This window comes from Littorina saxatilis, linkage group LG3, assembly GCF_037325665.1.
Source record: "Littorina saxatilis isolate snail1 linkage group LG3, US_GU_Lsax_2.0, whole genome shotgun sequence".
In the NCBI taxonomy this organism is placed as follows: domain Eukaryota; kingdom Metazoa; phylum Mollusca; class Gastropoda; order Littorinimorpha; family Littorinidae; genus Littorina; species Littorina saxatilis.
In genome coordinates, this window is record NC_090247.1 from 74943296 (window position 1) to 74968626 (window position 25331).

The window sequence follows — 25331 nt, forward strand, 5'->3', positions numbered from 1 at the left end:
CTGATCTTTAGGCATCGATCTTCTACACCCCTTTCCTCAAAATCTCTGATATCTAGGAAATCAATAAAACAAATTATCTCCCTTTCTTCAACTCGGACACTGAAAGGAACAACAACAAAAACAAACAACACAACGCTTACCACTGGGTTCTTGGTCTCACTGTCAAACTCTGTGGAGTTGGCGTCCTTGTGGTCGAGAACGTTTCTAGCAAACTCGATCACAGCGCACTGCATGCCGAGGCACACACCTGACATCAGAGGAAAAACAAATATTAAAATCGATGCTGCCATTCGCCGAAATAACGTGAAAATCTCTGACATACTTAACCACAGGAACGAGGTATTAATATCGAGTGGAAGCTGTTAAACTTGTGCAATGGTATTGGTAAAAAAATTGTTTGGTTTAAAGTTCCTTTAGAACTCAAGTATAGAATTAGTCAGTGTCATTCGTATGCTGACTGAATGATGTAGGTCACCAAAGTGCCATCAAAACAGATTTTTATCAGGTCACCAAACTGCCATCAAAACAGATTTTTATCAGATTTCATGATCACTACCGACTTGAATCTATCCCTGAAATTATACACGCGCACTCACACACACAAGCAGACAAACACACAGGCAGGCACACACACACACACAGGCACACACACACACACAGGCACACACACACACACAGGCACACACACACAGGCACACACACACACACACACAGGCACACACACACACACACAAGCAGACAAACACACACAGGCACACAAACACACACAGCTTCACCGCCACACAGACACAAACTTACCCAGGAAGGGGATGTTTCTGCTGCGGGCCCACTGAGCAGCCAGGACCTTCCCTTCAATGCCGCGGTTTCCAAACCCACCAGGCACAAGGATGCCACTGAAACACACAATACACTTCAAGTTTATTCCATTTCCAATGCTCAGTACATGGGTGGGACTGAAACACACAATACACTTCAAGTGTATTCCATTTCCAATGCTCAGTACATGGGTGGGACTGAAACACACAATACACTTCAAGTGTATTCCATTTCCAATGCTCAGTACATGGGTGAGACTGAAAAACGTCATGAATCCTGAACCTCCATTAAACCCAAAAAAAAAGGAAAAAAAAAGGCCATAATCGAATCCGGATTTCTGGCATATACCCATGTTTCTACAAATATGCCCACAAGCAGATGAATCAATCTGGTTCAAAATAAAACCAAACAATTTTAAAGACAATTGATGGTGTCTCCTGGCAACTAGAACATGTACTGCTTGTCAAAAATAATTAAACAAATTCAAAAAAGGTTATATTATGGAACGTTTAATTTCAGATAAAACGAAACTTTCACAAGCATGTCCACCTAATGGTCTTTGTGGTGGAATGACATGCAACTAAAGACGAATACTTATCGAGTATGCCTTGATTTCAACTTCAAGATGGAGAGAGACGAAAGGAATCAATATTTTGATTTACACAAAGATCACTTCTTGCTGATTCTGTCAATATGAAAACTGTTTTTCTCGAGAAAAAAAATCGGGGATCTTAAGAGAAATCTCAAGCCTGCTCATATGTGTATTTCTGATTTACAAAAAGATCACTTCTCGAAAATGTTCTCAATAAGACAGCTGGTTTTCTTGAAAAAAATCAGGGATCTTAGGAGACTTCTCAAGCCTGTGTACATGGAAAATGTTACTCCAGGATCACTTACTTGGCTCCCACCAGCTCCTTCCAAGCCTCGTGGTATTTCTGAGCATTATCGTGAAGTCTGGCCGGCTCCAGGTCCGCTGCTTCTATATACTGCATCACACACACACAAATCAATCAATCAATCAATATTAGGCTTATATCGCGCGTTTTCCGTGGGTACAGTTCTAAGCGCAGGGATTTTTTTAAATTTTAAAAAATTTTTTTTTATGCAATTTATATTGCGCACATATTCAAGGCGCAGGGATTTATTTATGCCGTGTGAGATGGAATTTTTTACACAATACATCACGCATTCACATCGGCCAGCAGATCGCAGCCATTTTGGCGCATATCCTACTTTTCACGGCCTATTATTCCAAGTCACACGGGTATTTGGTGGACATTTTTAGCTATGCCTATACCATTTTGCCAGGAAAGACCCTTTTGTCAATCGTGGGATCTTTAACGTGCACCCCCAATGTAGTGTACACGAAGGGACCTCGGTTTTTCGTCTCATCCGAAAGACTAGCACTTGAACCCACCACCTAGGTTAGGAAAGGGGGGAGAAAATAGCGGCCTGACCCAGGGTCGAACACGCAACCTCTCGATTCCGAGCGCAAGTGCGTTACCACTCGGCCACCCAGTACCGTCCCAAAGAGTGTTCTGTATCGTTCTCAAGTATCATTTACTGAAAATAACTACAGTACGGTAAGAAGAACAGAGCTCACAATCAACAAAGTCAGTATTCACAGAGTTGCTGCAGTATGCCATCGAAGTGAAAAAAAAACAAACAATTTCTCAAAAAAGTAATGTTGCATGTTTCCACATAATTTTTGAGTCACTTGAGAAAAAGTGACTATGTAATCGGTCAGTGTTAGTCTGTCCGGCCGGCCGTCCGGCCGGCCGTCCGGCCGGCCGTCCGTAGACACCACCTTAACGTTGGACTTTTCTCGGAAACTATCAAAGCGATCGGGCTCATATTTTGTTTAGTCGTGACCTCCAATGACCTCTACACTTTAACGATGGTTTCGTTGACCTTTGACCTTTTTCAAGGTCACAGGTCAGCGTCAAAGGAAAAATTAGACATTTTATATCTTTGACAAAGTTCATCGGATGTGATTGAAACTTTGTAGGATTATTCTTTACATCAAAGTATTTACATCTGTAGCCTTTTACGAACGTTATCAGAAAAACAAGGGAGATAACTAGCCTTTTCTGTTCGGCAACACACAACTTAACGTTGGGCTTTTCTCGGAAACTATAAAAGTGACCGGGCTCAAATTTTATGTGAACGTGACTCATTGTGTTGTGAATAGCAATTTCTTCCTGTCCATCTGATGCCTCATATAATATTCAGAACTGCGAAAGTGACTCGATCGAGCGTTTGCTCTTCTTGTTAGTAAAAAGACTTTGCAAAGCCAAACTTTGGGCTCAATAGACAGTGTTCAGAAATAACTGTCGGGTTTGTATGGGTTGTGAAAGAGTGAATGCCCTTGCTTTTCCTCTGACAAATAACTTCAAAATGTGTTCCTGTCCACATGTTTCAAATACACCATTTGTTGGTGATTGGCCACTCAAATGTTTGTCCGAGTGAAAAGCAAGGGCATTCACTCTTTCACAACACATACAAACGCGACACAAATTATTTCAGAATAGACGAATTTCGAAAAAAACCTCTGTTGGGTATGTATGTGTTGTTGGAAAGTGACCTTTTCTTGCAAAACCTCTGCCAAACATTGAAGGGGCCAATCACTAGCGCAGGAGTGTCTGAACACGTGTTCCCGTCCACGCGTTTCACTCGCACTCTTCGATTGGCTCCTCCAATGTTTGGCAGAGGTTTTGCAAAAAAAAACGTTACTCAAAGTGACAAACCCACACAAACCCAATGGAGTTATTTCCAAAAATTATCTATTTGTCAATTATGGAAGACCTTGACCAGAACGTACCTTGAGGTCCAGTCGGTGGTTGACGGCCAGTGAGGCGTGCTGGAGAGCCTTGATGACCGACGCGTAGGCGTCCTCCAACTTGGTGTACTTGCCCACCAGCACGATCGTCACCTCCTTCAGCAGCCGGTCGTACCTGTCACACGTCATCAGCCATGTCAACACTGCCATTCCAAGTAACAGTCAACAACAACAAAAATCTGAAACGGGTAAACTGCTAACGTTCCAGAATTAAAAAAGACAAGGATGGTTAGTAAATTGAATGTTTCATTTCAGACCAAAAAGAAGACAAAACACATTAATAAGAACAATGACCTGATGGCCTTTAAAGTGGACAAATAATAGACAACAGACAATCAATAAATAAGGCTATGACACAGACAATCAATAAATAAGGCTATGACACAGACAATCAATAAATAAGGCTATGACACAGACACAACAGACAATCAATAGATAAGGCTATGACACAGACACAACAGACAATCAATAGATAAGGCTATGACACAGACACAACAGACAATCAATAGATAAGGCTATGACACAGACACAACAGACAATCAATAGATAAGGCTATGACACAGACAATCAATAAATAAGGCTATGACACAGACACAACAGACAATCAATAGATAAGGCTATGACACAGACAATCAATAGATAAGGCTATGACACAGACACAACAGACAATCAATAAATAAGGCTATGACACAGACAATCAATAAATAAGGCTATGACACAGACACAACAGACAATCAATAGATAAGGCTATGACACAGACAATCAATAAATAAGGCTATGACACAGACACAACAGACAATCAATAGATAAGGCTATGACACAGACAATCAATAAATAAGGCTATGACACAGACACAACAGACAATCAATAGATAAGGCTATGACACAGACAATCAATAAATAAGGCTATGACACAGACACAACAGACAATCAATAGATAAGGCTATGACACAGACAATCAATAAATAAGGCTATGACACAGACACAACAGACAATCAATAGATAAGGCTATGACACAGACAATCAATAAATAAGGCTATGACACAGACACAACAGACAATCAATAGATAAGGCTATGACACAGACACAACAGACAATCAATAGATAAGGCTATGACACAGACAATCAATAAATAAGGCTATGACACAGACACAACAGACAATCAATAAATAAGGCTATGACACAGACACAACAGACAATCAATAAATAAGGCTATGACACAGACAATCAATAAATAAGGCTATGACACAGACACAACAGACAATCAATAGATAAGGCTATGACACAGACACAACAGACAATCAATAGATAAGGCTATGACACAGACAATCAATAAATAAGGCTATGACACAGACACAACAGACAATCAATAGATAAGGCTATGACACAGACACAACAGACAATCAATAGATAAGGCTATGACACAGACACAACAGACAATCAATAGATAAGGCTATGACACAGACAATCAATAAATAAGGCTATGACACAGACACAACAGACAATCAATAGATAAGGCTATGACACAGACAATCAATAGATAAGGCTATGACACAGACACAACAGACAATCAATAGATAAGGCTATGACACAGACAATCAATAAATAAGGCTATGACACAGACACAACAGACAATCAATAGATAAGGCTATGACACAGACAATCAATAGATAAGGCTATGACACAGACACAACAGACAATCAATAGATAAGGCTATGACACAGACAATCAATAAATAAGGCTATGACACAGACACAACAGACAATCAATAGATAAGGCTATGACACAGACAATCAATAAATAAGGCTATGACACAGACACAACAGACAATCAATAAATAAGGCTATGACACAGACAATCCAGTGATCGCGCTAGGTATTTTTCAAACCGGTATGACGTCATGAGCTGGCTACAAGGCTCTCACGAAAATCGGTAAGCTTGCCAAGGCAACCAGTAAAAGACAAACAATGACTTACAATACATTAAATCAATGTCAGTGATATGCGGACGTTTCCCCCCCCCCCCCCCCCCCCCCCCTCAAAGCAACTGTCGCACAACTTGACAGTGACACATCAGCAGCCGCTGTGAGAGAGAGAGAGAGAGAGAGAGAGAGAGAGAGAGAGAGAGAGAGAGAGAGAGAGAGAGAGAGAGAGACTTCCGAAATAAAATAGGAAAGCAAATAGTAATCACGCAACTGGAAGACTTACTCACTAGTTACTTACTGTTACAGTTTCACTTTCGCCTAGTCTTTGTTGTCAAAAAGTTTTCACGCGCAGAGCCAACAGCATTTCTATGACTTAGCGATTTTGAATGGTCTTCGAGAGATGAATGTTGAAAATTTCGACAACCTCTTGTGTAACCATTTTTTTTACGTGTTTTTTTGCAGTCTTCACAAAACATGAGAAAGTTCTCCCCCTCCCCCTCTGTCCGCAACCACAGAAACTCTTTGCACCATTTTTCCTGAAATCGTTTGACAGTGGAAGATGCCGATGTTGGTTTCTTTGCCGCCGCTTGAGACTCGGGCTCTGCAGATGTACTAGGCCGTGAAGTACTTTCACTTTCAGTTCCTTCATTCAAAGGCCTTTTCTCACCTCTTGGGGGTAGAAAAGACAGTAAAGATCGTTGCTTCTTCATCGCAATCGACTCGCCTCGCCTCACAATAATCAACTGTATGTAGACAAAGATCTAAGCTGGTGTGAGTACGTGATTTCCCGGTATGATGCTATGTCGGCTATAGTTAGACGCCGTCCCTTATAACATAAACTGAAAGATTTTACGATGGACCGGGAACCGAAAGAAATGGAGCGAAAAGTATGATGTCTGATTTTTGACGTCATGTTTGACACCTTGACATCAAGTGTCATCAATGGAGACATAATCGCAACATTGTAGCGCTGTCACAACAAGCCATCCAAATCTCTCTCTCTCTCTCTCTCTCTCTCTCTCTCTCTCTCTCTCTCTCTCTCTCTCTCTCTCTCTCTCTCTCTCTCTCTCTCTCTCTCTCTCTCTCTCTCTCTCTCTCTCTCTCTCTCTCTCTCTCTCTCTCTCTCTCTCTCTCTCTCTCTCTCTCTCTCTCTCTCTCTCTCTCTCTCTCTCTCTCTCTCTCTCTCTCTCTCTCTCTCTCTCTCTCTCTCTCTCTCTCTCTCTCTCTCTCTCTCTCTCTCTCTCTCTCTCTCTCTCTCTCTCTCTCTCTCTCTCTCTCTCTCTCTCTCTCTCTCTCTCTCCTACTGACAAACGATTTTTGTAATTACTACTTTTTTTTTTACCGGTCAAACCAAATAACAATCGGTACGTCTGACCGACATCCACTTTTTTTTCCGGTATTGGCGAATCTTAACCGGTAAAATACCGGAAATTACCGGTAAACGCGATCCCTGCAATCAATAAATAAGGCTATGACACAGACACAACAGACAATCAATAGATAAGGCTATGACACAGACAATCAATAAATAAGGCTATGACACAGACAATCAATAAATAAGGCTATGACACAGACACAACAGACAATCAATAGATAAGGCTATGACACAGACAATCAATAAATAAGGCTATGACACAGACAATCAATAAATAAGGCTATGACACAGACACAACAGACAATCAATAGATAAGGCTATGACACAGACAATCAATAAATAAGGCTATGACACAGACACAACAGACAATCAATAGATAAGGCTATGACACAGACAATCAATAAATAAGGCTATGACACAGACACAACAGACAATCAATAGATAAGGCTATGACACAGACAATCAATAAATAAGGCTATGACACAGACACAACAGACAATCAATAGATAAGGCTATGACACAGACAATCAATAAATAAGGCTATGACACAGCCACAACAGACAATCAATAGATAAGGCTATGACACAGACACAACAGACAATCAATAGATAAGGCTATGACACAGACAATCAATAAATAAGGCTATGACACAGACAATCAATAAGGCTATGACACAGACACAACAGACAATCAATAGATAAGGCTATGACACAGACAATCAATAAATAAGGCTATGACACAGACAATCAATAAATAAGGCTATGACACAGACACAACAGACAATCAATAAATAAGGCTATGACACAGACAATCAATAAATAAGGCCATGACACAGACAATCAATAAATAAGGCTATGACACAGACAATCAATAAATAAGGCCATGACACAGACAATCAATAAATAAGGCTATGACACAGACACAACAGACAATCAATAGATAAGGCTATGACACAGACAATCAATAAATAAGGCTATGACACAGACACAACAGACAATCAATAGATAAGGCTATGACACAGACAATCAATAGATAAGGCTATGACACAGACACAACAGACAATCAATAAATAAGGCTATGACACAGCCACAACAGACAATCAATAGATAAGGCTATGACACAGACAATCAATAAATAAGGCTATGACACAGACACAACAGACAATCAATAGATAAGGCTATGACACAGACAATCAATAAATAAGGCTATGACACAGACACAACAGACAATCAATAGATAAGGCTATGACACAGACAATCAATAGATAAGGCTATGACACAGACACAACAGACAATCAATAAATAAGGCTATGACACAGACACAACAGACAATCAATAGATAAGGCTATGACACAGACAATCAATAGATAAGGCTATGACACAGACAATCAATAAATAAGGCTATGACACAGACACAACAGACAATCAATAAATAAGGCTATGACACAGACAATCAATAAATAAGGCTATGACACAGACACAACAGACAATCAATAGATAAGGCTATGACACAGACAATCAATAAATAAGGCTATGACACAGACACAACAGACAATCAATAAATAAGGCTATGACACAGACACAACAGACAATCAATAGATAAGGCTATGACACAGACAATCAATAAATAAGGCTATGACACAGACACAACAGACAATCAATAGATAAGGCTATGACACAGACAATCAATAAATAAGGCTATGACACAGACACAACAGACAATCAATAGATAAGGCTATGACACAGACAATCAATAAATAAGGCTATGACACAGACACAACAGACAATCAATAGATAAGGCTATGACACAGACACAACAGACAATCAATAGATAAGGCTATGACACAGACAATCAATAAATAAGGCTATGACAGACACAACAGACAATCAATAGATAAGGCTATGACACAGACACAACAGACTATCAATAGATAAGGCTATGACACAGACAATCAATAAATAAGGCTATGACACAGACACAACAGACAATCAATAGATAAGGCTATGACACAGACACAACAGACAATCAATAGATAAGGCTATGACACAGACAATCAATAAATAAGGCTATGACACAGACACAACAGACAATCAATAGATAAGGCTATGACACAGACACAACAGACAATCAATAGATAAGGCTATGACACAGACACAACAGACAATCAATAGATAAGGCTATGACACAGACAATCAATAGATAAGGCTATGACACAGACACAACAGACAATCAATAGATAAGGCTATGACACAGACAATCAATAAATAAGGCTATGACACAGACACAACAGACAATCAATAGATAAGGCTATGACACAGACAATCAATAAATAAGGCTATGACACAGACACAACAGACAATCAATAAATAAGGCCAAGACACAGCCATTCCAGGTAAGAGTTGACACCAATAAAACTACAGCGTCTCCAAGGTTACCAGTCATACAGCATACATCTGTAGTGATAATAAATCCAACCAGAAAAGGGATCAGAAGTTCTGCCTGCCAAACTTTTTCCATGGCAACATGAATTGGTGAGTAGGGGGATTTCATCTAATCTTCACTGAAATCAGAGAGAGAGAGAGAGAGAGAGAGAGAGAGAGAGAGAGAGAGAGAGAGAGAGAGAGAGAGAGAGAGAGAGAGAGAGAGAGAGAGAGAGAGAGAGGGGGAGGGAGAGAGGGGGGGGAGAGAGGGAGGGAGAGAGAGGGGGAGGGAGAGAGAGAGGGGGAGGGAGAGAGAGAGGGAGGGGGAGGGAGAGAGAGGGGGAGGGAGAGAGAGGGGGAGGGAAAGAGAGAAGGAGAGAGAGGGAGAGAGAGGGAGGGGGAGGGAGGGGGAGGGAGAGAGAGGGGGGAGGGAGAGAGAGAGGGAGGGAGAGAGAGGGGGAGGGAGAGAGAGGGGGAGGGAGAGAGAGAGAGGCGGGGGAGGGAGAGAGAGGGGGAGGGAGAGAGCAGACCTGTTTACCCCCATAAGTGTTTTGGAGTAATGCTCAGCCCCAAAAAGTCATCCTGGCACAAAAATAGTAATCATCCAGCATTCGTCGCCAATTACAACGCACATGACAACTGTGTCTGCGAAACGCAATCATGCACATATATCCATCATTCACAAACAAAACACATCAGTCAGTTTTTGAAGTCATCATAATTTCAAAAAAGATCACATCAAAAGCACATGCATCACTGATTCTTTTTCTTTTGCTCGTAGTAGGCCTTTTTCAGTGTGTCAAGCGCTTCTCTACTGTACTTGCGCTTGCCGAATGAGTGAGGGCGAGACTTCACCACTAGAATAAGGCTCTCCAGCGTCTCATTCTTTCTTTCTTTCTTTGGTGTTTAACGTCGTTTTCAACCGTTCAAGGTTATATCGTGACGGGCCAGCGTCTCATAAGACAGACATAATCTCTGGTCAGTCCTGTGCTTTTTCACCCCATTTTGCCATTGAAAAACACAATGCCAAACATGTGAATTGATAAAAAAACAAAAAAAGTTTGGTTTTTTTTTAAACTTTTTTTTTATTTATGAAAATTGTAGTCTTGACACGGATAGCAGAATGGCGTATTTTTTGCAGAAAATCGTAATAAATTACGCCAAAATCGTAAGGGTAAACAGGTCTGAGAGAGAGAGAGAGAGAGAGAGAGAGAGAGAGAGAGAGAGGGGGAGGGAGAGAGGGCGGGGGAGGGAGAGGGCGGGGGAGGGAGAGAGGGCGGGGGAGGGAGAGGGCGGGGGAGGGAGAGAGAGGGCGGGGGAGGGAGAGAGGGCGGGGGAGGGAGAGAGGGTGGGGGAGAGAGAGAGGGCGGGAGAGGGAGAGAGAGGGAGAGAGAGAGAGAGAGAAGGGGAGGGAGAGAGAGAGAGAGAGAAGGGGAGGGAGAGAGAGAGAGGGGGAGGGAGAGAGAGAGGGGGAGAGAGAGAGGGCGGGGGAGGGAGAGCGGGGGAGAGAGAGAGGGAGAGAGAGAGAGTGCGGGGGAGGGAGAGGGAAGGGGAGGGAGAGAGAGGGCGGGGGAGGGAGAGAGAGAGGGCGGGGGAGGGAGAGAGAGAGGGCGGGGGAGGGAGAGAGGGAGGGGGAGGGGGAGGGAGAGAGAGAGGGAGAGAGAGGGAGGGGGAGGGAGAGAGAGAGGGAGGGGAGGGAGAGAGAGGGAAGGGGAGGGAGAGAGAGAGGGCGGGGGAGGGAGAGAGAGGGAGGGAGAGAGAGAGAGGGAGGGAGAGAGAGGGAGGGGAGAGAGAGAGGGAGGGGAGAGAGAGAGGGAGGGGGAGGGAGGGAGAGAGAGAGGGAGGGGGAGGGAGAGAGAGAGGGCGGGGGAGGGAGAGAGGGCGGGGGAGGGAGAGAGAGAGAGAGAGAGAGGGGAGAGAGAGAGAGAGGGGAGAGAGAGGGAGAGAGAGAGAGAGGGGAGAGAGAGAGGGAGGGGAGAGAGAGAGGGAGGGGGAGGGAGAGAGAGAGGTAGGGGGAGGGAGAGAGAGAGGTAGGGGGAGGGAGAGAGAGAGGGGGAGGGAGAGAGAGGTAGGGGGAGGGGGAGAGAGAGGGCGGGGGAGGGAGAAGGGAGGGAGGGAGAAGGGAGGGAGGGAGAAGGGAGAGAGAAAGAGGAGGATGGGAAAGAAGAGAGAGAGAGGGGAAAAGGTTTCCAAGGCTCTCTGTACCCAGCCACAAACAGACCTGTCTGCCAACTCCTTCCATCGTTGCATGAGTCGACGCGAACGGGAACAGGGGCGGTTGAGCTGAACGCCGGAACAGGTGGGGTTGAGCTGCAGGCGTTCGACGAAGAAGTCTGTGGCACCCTGACCCTCCAGCAGAAGCGGCACACGGTAGATAGAGGTCACGTCATGCACACAATAAACCTGAAACAAACGCACACAAAACAGAATTAAAAATGTGTAGAAGTTACTTCCCTTTCCCAAATGAGAGCATATGTGATGGACATGTGTATGTGCAACTGCAAGATTAGAATAAAAGGCTCAAAACTCAAAGATTTTACTGTCCTTAAAAAAATAAGGAAAATTGCCTCGCAGTGTCAGGCGGTTAAAAACACAAAATACATCAATAAAAAGGTTGACATTTGTTTCATCCTCTTAATTTTTCTGTGAGGCATATTTTTGTGGAAATGATACCATGAACATTGTTCATCAGAACAGTGGCTGTGAAAAAAAAAAAAGGAGGAATAATCAAAATTCGTAGGATTCCTATGATCACGCCTAGATTTAACTGTATAAATTAATGACAAATACAAAGTACGTACCTGTTCAGGTGCTACATGGCAGAAAAGAGAGATCTTGTCCTTCACTTCTGCTAAAAGGGGTGTCACACTGCGACATATAATCTGAAACAAAAAGATGTAATTTTTCAGTGATAAGAAATACACGACAGACAACTCTTTGCTACACAAATTATACCAATTAGGACGAAAAAAACATAACCATTTTCAGAAAGGAACACATTAGTTTTCAGAAACAGAAAAGCTTTTGTGATAAATATAAGATATTTCACAATATAGATATAAACAATGGTTAAAAAGAAACCACACATCAATACAAAGAACTACAACTTCCCTTGGGGTGAGGGGGGTGGCGACGGCAGCGGGACTTAACAGTTTTGAATTCGGTTTAAGTATTTTTTCTTTCTTTATTTGGTGTTTAACGTCGTTTTCAACCGTTCAAGGTTATATCGCGACGGGGAAGGGGGGGAGATGGGATAGAGCCACTTGTCAATTGTTTCTTGTTCACAAAAGCACTAATCAAAAATTTGCTCCAGGGGCTTGCAACGTAGTACAATATATTACCTTACTGGCAGAATGCAAGTTTCCAGTACAAAGGACTTAAGATTTCTTACATACTGCTTGACCAAAATCTTTACAAACATTGACTATATTCTATACAAGAAACACTTAACAAGGGTAAAAGGAGAAACAGAATCCGTTAGTCGCCTCTTACGACATGCTGGGGAGCATCGGGTAAATTCTTTCTCGTCCCAACCAATATGGGACTCCCCCTAACCCGCGGTTTAAGTATTTTCTCGCCCGCGTTCTTGTGAAGAGGAATAGCAGAGAAGGAAATGCAAGATGGAATGGGGTAAGGTTGCATAGAAGAAAACTCACAATGTCAGGAGAAATACCCAGCCCTCTCAGTTCCCGTACGCTTTGCTGTGTAGGTTTTGTTTTCTGTTCTCCTGTTGTTTTGGGCTGCAAAAAAGGCAACAGATTCTTAAGCATACTAGACAACATCTTAACCCATGTCCACTATCTCACAAGCCCACATCCACTATCTCACAAACCCATGTCCACTATCTCACAAACCCACATCCACTATCTCACAAACCCATGTCCACTATCTCACAAATTGACATCACTGGCAACAACCCTGACAAACGACCTGCAATACTGAAATCATCAAACAACAAAGGGAAGTAAGAGCTCAAATGATGACAGCAAGTCAGTAAGAGCTACACAAAAATTATCTCCTAAAATCTCAAACAATAAGAAGCATTGAATACACAAGCGATAATTTTTTCCAAAACAAGAAGCTAACACAGCGTCAATGCCATGAATATTCTCCTGTGGAATTCCTCCTATGTACCGTCAAGATAACACAGCGTCAATGCCATGAATATTCTCCTATGGAATTCCTCCTATGTACGGTCAAGCTGACACAGCGTCAATGCCATGAATATTCTCCTGTGGAATTCCTCCTATGTACAGTCAAGCTGACACAGCGTCAATGCCATGAATATTCTCCTGTGGAATTCCTCCTATGTACAGTCAAGCTGACACAGCGTCAATGCCATGAATATTCTCCTGTGGAATTCCTCCTATGTACAGTCAAGCTGACACAGCGTCAATGCCATGAATATTCTCCTGTGGAATTCCTCCTATGTACCGTCAAGCTGACACAGCGTCAATGCCATGAATATTCTCCTGTGGAATTCCTCCTATGTACAGTCAAGCTGACACAGCGTCAATGCCATGCTAGTGCAGTCCTGGAGAACAAAGACTGTCTTGATCTGTGTAAAATCACCGCTAGCGGGGTCTCGGAGAACAATGACTGTCTTGATCTGTGTAAAATCACCGCTAGCGGGGTCTCGGAGAACAATGACTATCTCGATCTGTGTAAAATCACCGCTAGCGGGGTCTCGGAGAACAATGACTATCTTGATCTGTGTAAAATCACCGCTAGCGGGGTCTCGGAGAACAATGACTATCTCGATCTGTGTAAAATGTCTTGGTCAAAATACAAATAACCAAAGCACCGATTTATTCTCCTGCAACAGAGATAGCTTAGAAATAGTTTTTGCCATCCTTCTCATTGGAAGAGCATTCTCATTTTCCGATTACAGGGGGAACATATAACATTTTGCCATTTCTCACCAAAGAACTCGCATTTTCCCAGACCTGCCAACTCTTGCCAAGCCTCAAGTGTTAGATTTTTTGGGAATTTTCAGCGGAGCAACTGATGTTTGAGTGTGGCATTTTCAAAAATGTATTCCACATCCGCATTTATATCATCTTGCACAAGAATAGACATTCTTAGTAAAGTTTCATTGCAATGCGTGAACATAAAAGGCCCAATAAAGAATGTGCAGTGCCACTTTTCAGTGTTTTATGACAGCTACACGGAGTGGGAAGCAGAAATGAGTACCAGGACTCACAAAACAAAAAAGGGGAACTGTTGCACGCTTCTCATTATCTTTTTAAGCGTAGCAATCTTAAGCTTGGCGTAATAGTGTACCAATTGCTCTTAAAACGTTGGCAGCTCTGTTTTCCTATCACAGAGGTGACTTACATATTTTGTTTTGCCACTGCTCACCCAAGGGCCCCAGTGTTGTATCTAAACACAGAGTACAAAAGGTCAGTTGGACCAAAACATATATCGGTCCAATTGTCGTGGTCACAAAACGTTGTTGTGTCAAAAGACATCCTACTTGTTAAAACCATCGGACATTCGACCGGCCTGGATCAAGAAGTAAGCGCAAATGACCGAAGAACGGGGCCTGGGAACTTCTTCGTTCATGGGCTGAAACTCCCACAGCTCTTGCGTGTACGACCGTCTTCACTCCGCCATTTTGGCAGCAATACGCCGCTTTCGGGGGATGCATGCTTGGTATCTTCGTGTTTCTATAACCCACCGAACTCGTGACATGAATTACAGGACCATTTCCGTGCGCACTTGGTCTTGTGCTTGCGTGTACACACAAAAGGGGATAAGGCACTAGCAGGTTTGCACATCAGTTGACCTGGGAGATGAGAAAAATCTCCACACATAACCCACTGCTTGGAAGGCCGGGGTCTTATCCACCAGGACATTGCGCCCAAAGGCCTGAGAACAACCCTGAAACCCTCTCATTTTCTTGTTAGAGAGGTAACTTACATAATTTTTATACCATCCGCATCATCAAACCTTCTCATATAGAGAGAGGCAACTTACCTGAGGTATCAAACTAACGTGGACGCAGATGATGTTTTCCCGTTTCACTCGGAACTGGAACTGCCTGAAGGCCTCAACAAAAGGCATGCCTTCAATGTCCCCGATCACACCACCCAGCTGAAAAATACACAGAAAGGGTGACAAATAGTCTAACACAAAAAATAATATCTAATACACTGTACACCACATGCCGTCATTCCGTACTTTCATCATACCATCCTGAACAAGACAGTTTGTCGCTGCCGAAATATTGATAATGAAAAAACTAATCTGGTTCCTGCTGTGTCCTCTTCTTGTTTAAATGTCTGACACAAAGAAATAATATACACACACACACCAAACAACACATACATTAACACCAGGGTTCGTACAGTTTTTTTGTTCTATAATTCAAGGACTTTTCAAGGACTTTCAAGACCTTCTGAAGAGAAAATCAAGTACCCTCTTACCTTCAAAGCTCGCAATGAAACACTCGCTAGTTATTATACCCCCTTCCTGCACGCAGATTTAAATCATTGGATGTTCAAAAACTAATGATAACATTTTTTGTCAAAGGCGACAGATTCGTAGCAGACGAGACTCAAAAGGGACTGTAGGTTACTGTTCAACTTTTTCTTTGAGGTTATCAAATAATTAATCATTGCAATTGTTTAGTGTGGGTGGTTGTTGTGTGATCAGTTTGCAGCATTAGAGTTTTTAAGGACTTTCAAGGATCTTGCCAATTTTGTAAGCACTTTCAAGGCCTTGAAACTGACCCGTCTAAATTCAAGCACTTTCAAGGATTTCAAGCACCTGTACGAACCCTGTAACACACACCAAACAACACATACATTAAGTAACACACACCAAACAACACATACATTAAGTAACACACACCAAACAACACATACATTAAGTAACACACACCAAACAACACATACATTAAGTAACACACACCAAACAACACATACATTAAGTAACACACAACAAACAACACATACATTAAGTAACACACAACAAACAACACATACATTAAGTAACACACACCAAACAACACATACATTAAATCGAAAATTTTATTGTAAATTTTCATTTAATAAATATACCTACCCGAATCACATGTAGCAGTTGACTCAGTCTAAAGTGCTAGGTCTGAAAAGGCTACCCGTCTAAGGGGAGCAACCCCAACTAAAAAAGTGTAAACGTAGCTATGGTAATGACGACGCACCCAGGGAGTTACCTCCCCTCCTGCGTACTACGTCACTACTGCTACTGACCACGTGACCCCTATCATTCGACTCGAAGAATAAAATCTCCAAATCATAAGCGGGGTAGGTGGGAGGGACTACGATATGTGATTCGGGTAGGTATATTTATTAAATGAAAATTTACAATAAAATTTTCGATTAAATTACATATTCCTACTCCGAATCACATGTAGCAGATTGAAACAACAAGGCGGTGGGAAAGAAAAAGTTCAAACTCACTCTCAAATCCTTGTCAAGAGCTGACCCCCTGCCACCATGGCAGGCAAAGCTCTAGATCCATCCTGGCGAAGAGCCGAGATGTCACGCAGGTAAAAATTCATGAAGACATCCTCGGAACGCCAGTATGCGGTGTGTAGCACCTCCTCCAGTCTTCTTGATCGTAACACGGCCAAGGAGGAAGCCCAAGCTCGCGTCTCGTGAGCCCGAGCTGATTCCAGAGGAAGGACAGGCTGTGTCCCCCCTTCATTGCGGCGGCTCCATTCGTAAGCATGCTTAATGAGCGCCGACACCCACCGGGCCAGAGTCGTCTTAGTAATATCCTTATGTCTCTCCGTATTGAGAGAAATAAACAAAAGCTTTTGAGCTGCGGATCTAAGAGACTGAGCGCGGGCAAGGTAGATGTGAAGGGCTCTAACAGGGCAATTTACTAAGTCTGGATCATTCGGAGCCAGAATAGTGGACAACGGCCTGACATGAACCAAAGGAGAAGCTCGCTCGGGAGCCTGGTTTTTCGCAAGAAACTCAGGTCGAAACCGCAAAGTAACGGACCCATCTGATTCAAAGGAAATGTCGTCCGAATTACCGGAAAGAGCGTGGATCTCACTGCCCCTTCGTGCCGATGCTAGCAGCAAAAGGAAAAGGGACTTGCGTGTAAGATTCGCAAAACTGGCATCTCTGAGAGGTTCAAAATCCGCTGAACGCAGAAACTCCATGACCAATAAGAGATCCCACTTAGGAACGGGCGTACGAGACTTGACGTCAGAAAGGGAAGCGCCCTTGATGACTCCAGCGATCACGCCACTAACATCTATAGAGCGACCTATCTGGCGTAGGGTCGCCGAGATGGCCGATCTTCTTACTTTCAACGAGGCAGCAGAAGCTCCCTGAGAGGACATGAAAGCAAGATGGTTCGCCACGTGCATCGTGCGGGGCGCCGTAGCATCCAGTCGATGCTTGTGACACCAGGTAACCCAGGCCCTCCAATGTGACTCATAAACGGACGAGGTAGATGCTCTGTGCGAGCGTCCTACCAGGTCCATGGTCAGATCTGATGCCCCTTTGCGCCTAAGAGAAGACCGCACAACCTCCACGCGTGAAGATTCAGCATCTGAGGCTCTGCGTGGAGGCTGCCGGTGTGAGGCTGTACCAGTTCTCCTCGCGTGAGAGCGAGAGGAATGGGAGGGCCCTGGGCGAGTCTCAGCAGGTCCGGGAACCACGGCTGAGACGGCCAAAGAGGAGCGATCAGCAGGAGGGACGGGCCCTCCTGCTCCGCCTTCCTGAGAACTCGCGTGAGCAACTGGAATGGCGGGAACGCGTAAGCCTCCAGGCCTGACCAGGAAATGTCCATCGCGTTCGTCTCCCACGCCTCGGGATCCGGGAATGGTGAGACGAACACTGGTAGTCTCTTCGAGAACCTGGTGGCAAAAAGGTCCACCTGAGGTTTCTGCACAAGAGACCAGAGACGATCCAGAGCTCCGTGAGTGATGGTCCACTCTGTTTGAAGCACTCTGTCGGAGCGGCTGAGCGCGTCCGCCAGAGTGTTCAAGCTTCCGGGCAGGTACCTGGCTGAAAGCCTGATTTGATGCTCTGAACACCAAATCAGGATCTCGCAGGCCCTGGCCGAAAGCGACGGAGACCGCGACCCTCCCTGCTTGTTGATGTAAGCTGCCACTGTCGTGTTGTCTGTAAACAGACGAACATGCTTGGCCTGAAGGGAGGGCCGGAACTTGTCCAGAGCTAGAGCCACGGCTTCTAGCTCCAGCAAGTTGATGTGCTGCATCCTCTGATCTGCCGACCACAGACCTGACGCAGTCAGCTGGTCTGTGTGAGCCCCCCACCCCACCAAGGACGCGTCCGTGAACAGGTCCAAGTCTGGGGCAGGAAGGGCTATCGGCACGCCCCTGCACACCCACTCCGTGTCCAGCCACGGAAGGGTAGCGGATTGGAACCATCCCTGGAGAGGGATGAGGGCATTCCAATCCACCGTGGGAGAGTCCACGAACGGCTTCAGCGCTAGCTGAAAGGGACGTTTGTGGACCCTCCCCAAGGGGACCAGGAGAGCCATGGACTCCATCTGCCCTAAGATGGAGGCCAAAGTCCGCAGGGAGGCCCTCGGGAGAGGCAAAGTGGAGCGTATGCACGCCTGGAGCTTGTCCACCCTCTTCTGAGAGGGCTGAACAGTCCAAGCCACCGTGTCGAAAGACATTCCCAAGTAGGTGAACGTCTGACACGGTGTCAGCTCCGACTTTGATCGGTTGATCGAGAAGCCAAACATGTTGGCCTCCCGAAGAACCGATTGGGTATCCTGCTCGCACCCCGCCTGACTCTGACTCAGGATGAGCCAATCGTCCAGGTAGGCACGTAGCCGGACACCCCGCGACCTCACCAGCGCGCAGACCTGTCTCACGACCATGGTGAAGACCCAAGGGGCGAGAGACAGGCCAAAAGGAAGGGCGCGAAACTGGTAGACCTGACTTGCCCACCGGAAACGAAGCCATTTCCGGTCGGCTGGATGCATAAGAATATGGAAGTATGCATCCGTCAGGTCGATGGAAGTCGCCCAATCTCCCGGGCGGAGAGAGTCCCTGACAGACGCTGGCGTCTCCATCTTGAACCTTATCTCCCTCAAAAAGGTATTGAGGAACGACAGGTCCAAGACGGGACGCCATGCCCCTGAGGCTTTGGGGACGGCGAAAAGCCGTCCGTAAAACCCAGGGGAACTGTGGTCGAGGACTTTCTCCACTGCGCCCTTCTGCACCAGGGAGTCTATTTCCGACCGAAGGACGGAAATGGCTTCCTGCGAGGAGGGAGGCCTGAACGCCGGCGGACGCCTGACCAGAGGAGCCTTGCCATCTTTCCAGAGAAGACGGAAGCCCGACCTCACGACCCCCGCGATCCATTGACTCTGTATAGACACGAGCCAATGGGAAAGTGCCCTGGAAGGGCCCCCCGCCATCACCAGAGTGGAGGGCGGGGTGGGGGGGAGATCGGGAGCACTTCATTGGGGGTGAGGCTTGCTTCCAGAGCCGCCTCTCCCCCTGCCGGAAGACGGTCGTCTTCTCGAGCCCCGAGAAGAGGAACGTCCACGACCCTTGTCTGCCGGTTTGGGAGGGCCAGCAACCTTAGCCTGCTTCGGCTGAGAAGGCTGAGACTGCTTGGACTGCTTAAGGCTGTGCAGGGAAAAGTCAGAGAACTGCTGGTCCCTGTTAGCCTGAATTTCCTGTCTTCGGGCATCAAAAACGAGATGCCCAAAGAGGGAACCCTCCAAGACCGGTGAGGCACGCAAAGTGTCCTTGGTCGCCTGATCCGAAAACTGAGAGTGTGACAGGAAGAGATCCCGACGACACATAACAGAGTGTGCATAGTGCACAGCAGAAAGTCTCATCTGTTCTTCATTGACCCTCGCAAGAGCGGCCAACAAAGTGGAGACGTCATCCGCATCCTGATCCTCGCTGAGAGAGAACGGATTCAGCGAATCAGTGAGGGCACGAGAGAGGGCCCGAATGAGAGTCTCAGCAATGGAGGCAAGCTCCAGCTGCTGACGCCCTGCCTCTTCAGAAGCAATCAGCGTGTTCTCAGAAAAGAGCACGCCGTCATCCTTCTTGATAGGCTTGGCCAACAAGGCAAGCATCTCCGGAGGAACTGTCAAAGATGAACGCGGGAGAGCGAACGCATCCAACAAGTTCCTAGGAGACTTCTGCAAGACCAACCGCCTGTGAGACGACAGAGCAAATGCAGAAGCCTGAGAAGGCGAAGCCATCCACTGCTGAGCCAGCTCCGGAACTGAGCCGTGAGGCACGAGCAGCGGAACCGGAAGTGAAGGAATTCCGCTTCCGGAAGGAGATGGCTTGGCCAAAACCTGAGAAAGCTGAAAAGCTATGGATGGAGACTCCAAAAACCGGAAGTATGAGTCATCCTCCTTCCCAGAGCGAAAATCAGCCATCGCGGACGGTGCCGTCGAAGCGGCAGCCGAAGAGACCGAAGCCCCTTCCGCGAAATATCTCGAAGTGACCTCAGCAGCGGCCTCAAGAGCCACTTTGAGTCTCTCCGGATAACCAACACGTGCAGCTTCGCTGGCGACGGACTGAATATCCGAAACATCCGGCGAAGGACCGAAGTCCACGTTGCTGGTAGAAGGGCGGTGAACACCGTAACCGGAAACCGGAAACCCGTCCACCCCAACACCATCCGAACTCATGCCCTGACTAGGGAAAGAGTAAGAGGACGGCATGCCCACAGCCGCCGGAACCGGAACCGCAGTCGAAGCAACAACCGAAGACGGAAGCGCTGACTGCCCCGGCCAGGGCTGAGACACCTGCCCAAAGGGCTGGTGATGCCCCCCCGCGACCGCCATCCGAGAGGAAGCGGAAGCGGAAGAAGCAGCAGATCCGGTCTGAGCCGGAAAAGTATCAGACGCGACCGCGAAAAGCGGAAGCGCAGACACTGTGGACGGCGGCCGGAAGGCCGAATGCCCAGAGGGCCACGTCCGGTCAACCCCGGAAACGACCCCAGAGGGTGCGTACATCGGGGGACCTATGCTTCCGGCGAGTGCCGGAAGCGCAGCAGACGGAACCGGCTGGTCGACTCCGGAAACGACCCCAGCGGGTGCGTACGTCGGAGGACCTACGCTTCCGGCGAGTGCCGGAAGCGTCGAAGCCTGAACCAAATGCCGCCATTGCTCATCGACACGATGGTCTTCCGTGAAGCCAAAGTGAGAACGAACAGGGGTTTGCGGGTCGTGAACCCGCCGAAAAGGGCTGCTTCCCAGCAGGGAGCGTCCAGCGGCCTCACGAGGACCTACGGACCAGCCCAACTTACTTGCGTCGCCAACCACAGCGGTAGAAGGCACAGAAGCAACCGCCTCGGTCAAGGACAGCGTCACAGCCGGAAGCGGAAAGGAAGCCATCGACGGGACAACGGAAGTCGAAGGCTGAGAACGCACCATCTCCTCTCTCACCAACGTGCGAAGCTCGGGAACCAGCGAAGAAAGCAACGATGAAACCAGCGACGTCGAGTCTGCAAGAGGCAGAGAAGACGAGCGAGAAACAACGGTACGCGTAGGTTGATTAGACTGCCCCGCAACCGGCTGGTCGTTCGGGGCAGAAATAGGGACCGTCATAACAGCATTGTTAGCCGCGTCGGAAACAACAACCAAAATAGGCTTAGGGACAGAAGTGGAAGACTTAGGTTTAATTTTCCCTTTCACATCAGCCTTGCCGCGCTTTTTGTCTCCGTCAGACATGCTGACAACAAAATGGCGACAAAAATTTCAAAATGGCTACCACAAAATACGTGACCAACACGTGGCCGAAAATTTCAAGTAGCAACTGAAAATTATACGTTCGAAACAAGTAAAGGAACGAGCTCACCAACTACCAGTGCAGCGGGTGAAGAGACGGGTGTGGGTGCCGGTGGGTGTCTAAGCAAACACCAAACAGCGAACTTCCACTAGAGCCAAAAAATTCACGACCTGCTCCCTAGAAAGCTGAAGTGTCGAATGATAGGGGTCACGTGGTCAGTAGCAGTAGTGACGTAGTACGCAGGAGGGGAGGTAACTCCCTGGGTGCGTCGTCATTACCATAGCTACGTTTACACTTTTTTAGTTGGGGTTGCTCCCCTTAGACGGGTAGCCTTTTCAGACCTAGCACTTTAGACTGAGTCAACTGCTACATGTGATTCGGAGTAGGAATATGTAATTTAATTAAGTAACACACACCAAACAACACATACATTAAGTAACACACACCAAACAACACATACATTAAGTAACACACACCAAACAACACATACATTAAGTAACACACAACAAACAACACATACATTAAGTAACACACAACAAACACATTAAGTAACACACAACAAACAACACATACATTAAGTAACACACAACAAACAACACATACATTAAGTAACACACAACAAACAACACATACATTAAGTAACACACACCAAACAACACATACATTAAGTAACACACACCAAACACATACATTAAGTAACACACCAAACACATACATTAAGTAACACACACCAAACACATACATTAAGTAACACACACCAAAAAACACATACATTAAGTAACACACCAAACACATACATTAAGTAACACACACCAAACAACACATACATTAAGTAGTACCTCTGTGTAAGACCTCCCAAATCTAAGAAATGTTGGTCTTAACGGAGAAGTAGTCTGATAATGTAGGTGTGTTTACTGACTCTATGAAGAAATCATGTGAGAAAATGAGTTTCCACTGTAGAGAACAAAATGTAAAATCTTGCTAGTTTGTGTGTGCGTGTTGTTTTCAAAACACAAGTGTCTGTTTAGCACAAGAGAATAATTTGAACAGCTTCTCTACGACTTCAGGAACTCAACAGTCTGCTTGAGTTCTGGATAGCCAAAGTATTTTGATTCTCAAAAATTCTGAAGTTGCACAGGCCTTCCCCAGATCTTTGCTAATTAAATACAATCCACAAAAACAAAAAACAGGTTAAAAAATTTGATCATTCTCAAACACACGAAAATCCAACACCACAAGGCTTGACAAACTTCTGATAAATAAATACTAAACAGAATCCTTTCAAAAGAACCTTAGCATCAAATGCTGAAGAAGAAGAAAAGAACCTTAGCACACACATAAATCAAACAGTAAACACAATAAGCTGTCACCTGAGTACCAGTCAAGAGAAAAGAAAGAAAAGGAAAGTGCACTACACGTCTTCTCACAACAACAACCATGCAGTCAATGAATATATCCTGCGTTGGTTCTCACGTGATCTCATTCCTCTCTGGATTGTGGAAAACAAAATTGATCAAGTTTTTTTATAATGAAAATCAACACCACCCATGTACAGTGGAACCTCCTAAAGTCTAAAACCAGGCCTTCAAAATAGAAGTTAGAGAGCGTCTTCTTCTTCTTCTGCGTTCGTGGGCTGAAACTCCCACGTACACTCGTGTTTTTTGCACGAGTGGAATTTTACGTGTATGACCGTTTTCTACCCCGCCATTTAAGCAGCCATACGCCGTTTTCGGAGGAAGCATGCTGGGTATTTTCGTGTTTCTATAACCCACCGAACTCTGACATGGATTACAGGATCTTTTTCGTGCGCACTTGGTCTTGTGCTTGCGTGTACACACGGGGGTGTTCGGACACCGAGGAGAGTCTGCACACAAAGTTGACTTGAGAAATAAATCTCTCGCCGAACGTGGGGACGAACTCACGCTGACAGCGGCCAACTGGATACAAATCCAGCGCGCTACCGACTGAGCTACATCCCCGCCCCCAGAGAGCGTCTTAAACTGGGGGTAAATTTACAGAGAATATAATCTGAAAATCTGAAACAGTAAGGTCTTAAAATGGCGGGTCTACTGTACTCAGCATCTGACAGCAAAATTAGTCTTCATTAGTCTTCATTAGTGTTGTCATTAGTGTTCATTTTCCAACTGTGGATCAGTACAAGGACCCAAGAGTTTTTACTCACCTCTATGATGCAGACATCTGGAATCTTTTCGTCACCATCGACAGGAATCATGGCTACTTTGGTCACCCACTCTTGTATAGCGTCAGTGATGTGAGGTACCACTGAAAGAAAAATGTCTTGCCTACAGGTGCACTTATTTTAAAAGTAATGTTGGAAAACATTTACAATTACAGTTGAAAGATGCTGGCGAAGACTCAAGAGTTAAGGGAAGGATAACAACAAAACAAGAGTTAAGGGAGGGATAACACAAACACAAGAAAGTAAGACAAGTTAAATTATTGGAACTCAGGACAGAACGAAACATTCCTATTTAATTAAACAAAATTAAGTCAATGTGCTCTTGTGCTGAATTAAAGGTCCAATAACTTAAACTTTCTTCTTTTTTGATTTTTGATTTTCAAAAGTTAGCAGTCTCCCTGTTTCTGTTACAATTCGTTAAAAAGAAAAAAACCAAGCCCTGTACCTTGCACTGTCTTGCCCAGGTAGTCCCCTTGACGTTCACGGTTGATGACGGACTGGTAGATCTTGCCTGTGGTGATGTTGTTGTCACGGTGCAGGGTCACGTCAAGAAACCTCTCGTAATTACCCAAGTCAAGGTCCACTTCCCCGCCATCATCCAGAACAAACACTTCACCTGGAAAACATTTTGACTTTCACCGACTCAAGAAACAAACGTTACTGTTACTAGTCTAATAGCTGGGTTAAACAAATGTCAGCTCATTACAGCAATCTACGTCCATGTCAGTATCACACATACCATGGAACCCCCTTTGTGACCTCCCTTTGTGACCTCCCAATTTGACTTCCTCCTTTTAAAGACCTTGTTTTTGTTTTTTTAGATTTTCTGTTCACAGCCTCTGTAAAATTACCTCCATTTTAAGACTCCCTCCATTTAAAGACCTGATTTTCTCAGATTGTTTAAGGTTGTTAAAAGGGGGTTCCCCTGTAGCTGGATCCACACAAAAATCAGCTTTTCGTTGCTGTAATTCACAAACCTCTTATCTCAATTTTTGAGGTTTTGGATCCAAAAC

The 25331-nt window shown here is 45.3% G+C and overlaps 1 protein-coding gene across 2 annotated transcripts in view; it reads right to left on the reverse strand.

The window, feature by feature from the left end:
- The window catches only part of LOC138963262 (CTP synthase 1-like), a 37124-nt gene that overhangs the window by 9026 nt on the left and 2767 nt on the right, over positions 1-25331 (reverse strand). Inside the window, exons 3-13 of one of the 2 annotated variants that reach the window (XM_070335327.1) lie at positions 24764-24934; positions 24301-24401; positions 15353-15469; positions 14711-14755; positions 13030-13113; positions 12175-12255; positions 11595-11776; positions 3638-3770; positions 1714-1802; positions 799-893; positions 141-247 (exon numbers count right to left, since the gene is read on the reverse strand). In XM_070335327.1, the coding sequence (XP_070191428.1) occupies positions 141-247; positions 799-893; positions 1714-1802; positions 3638-3770; positions 11595-11776; positions 12175-12255; positions 13030-13113; positions 14711-14755; positions 15353-15469; positions 24301-24401; positions 24764-24934 (1205 nt within the window). The remainder of the gene's footprint in view (positions 1-140; positions 248-798; positions 894-1713; positions 1803-3637; positions 3771-11594; positions 11777-12174; positions 12256-13029; positions 13114-14710; positions 14756-15352; positions 15470-24300; positions 24402-24763; positions 24935-25331) is intronic. The other variant, XM_070335328.1, reaches the window with a different exon arrangement.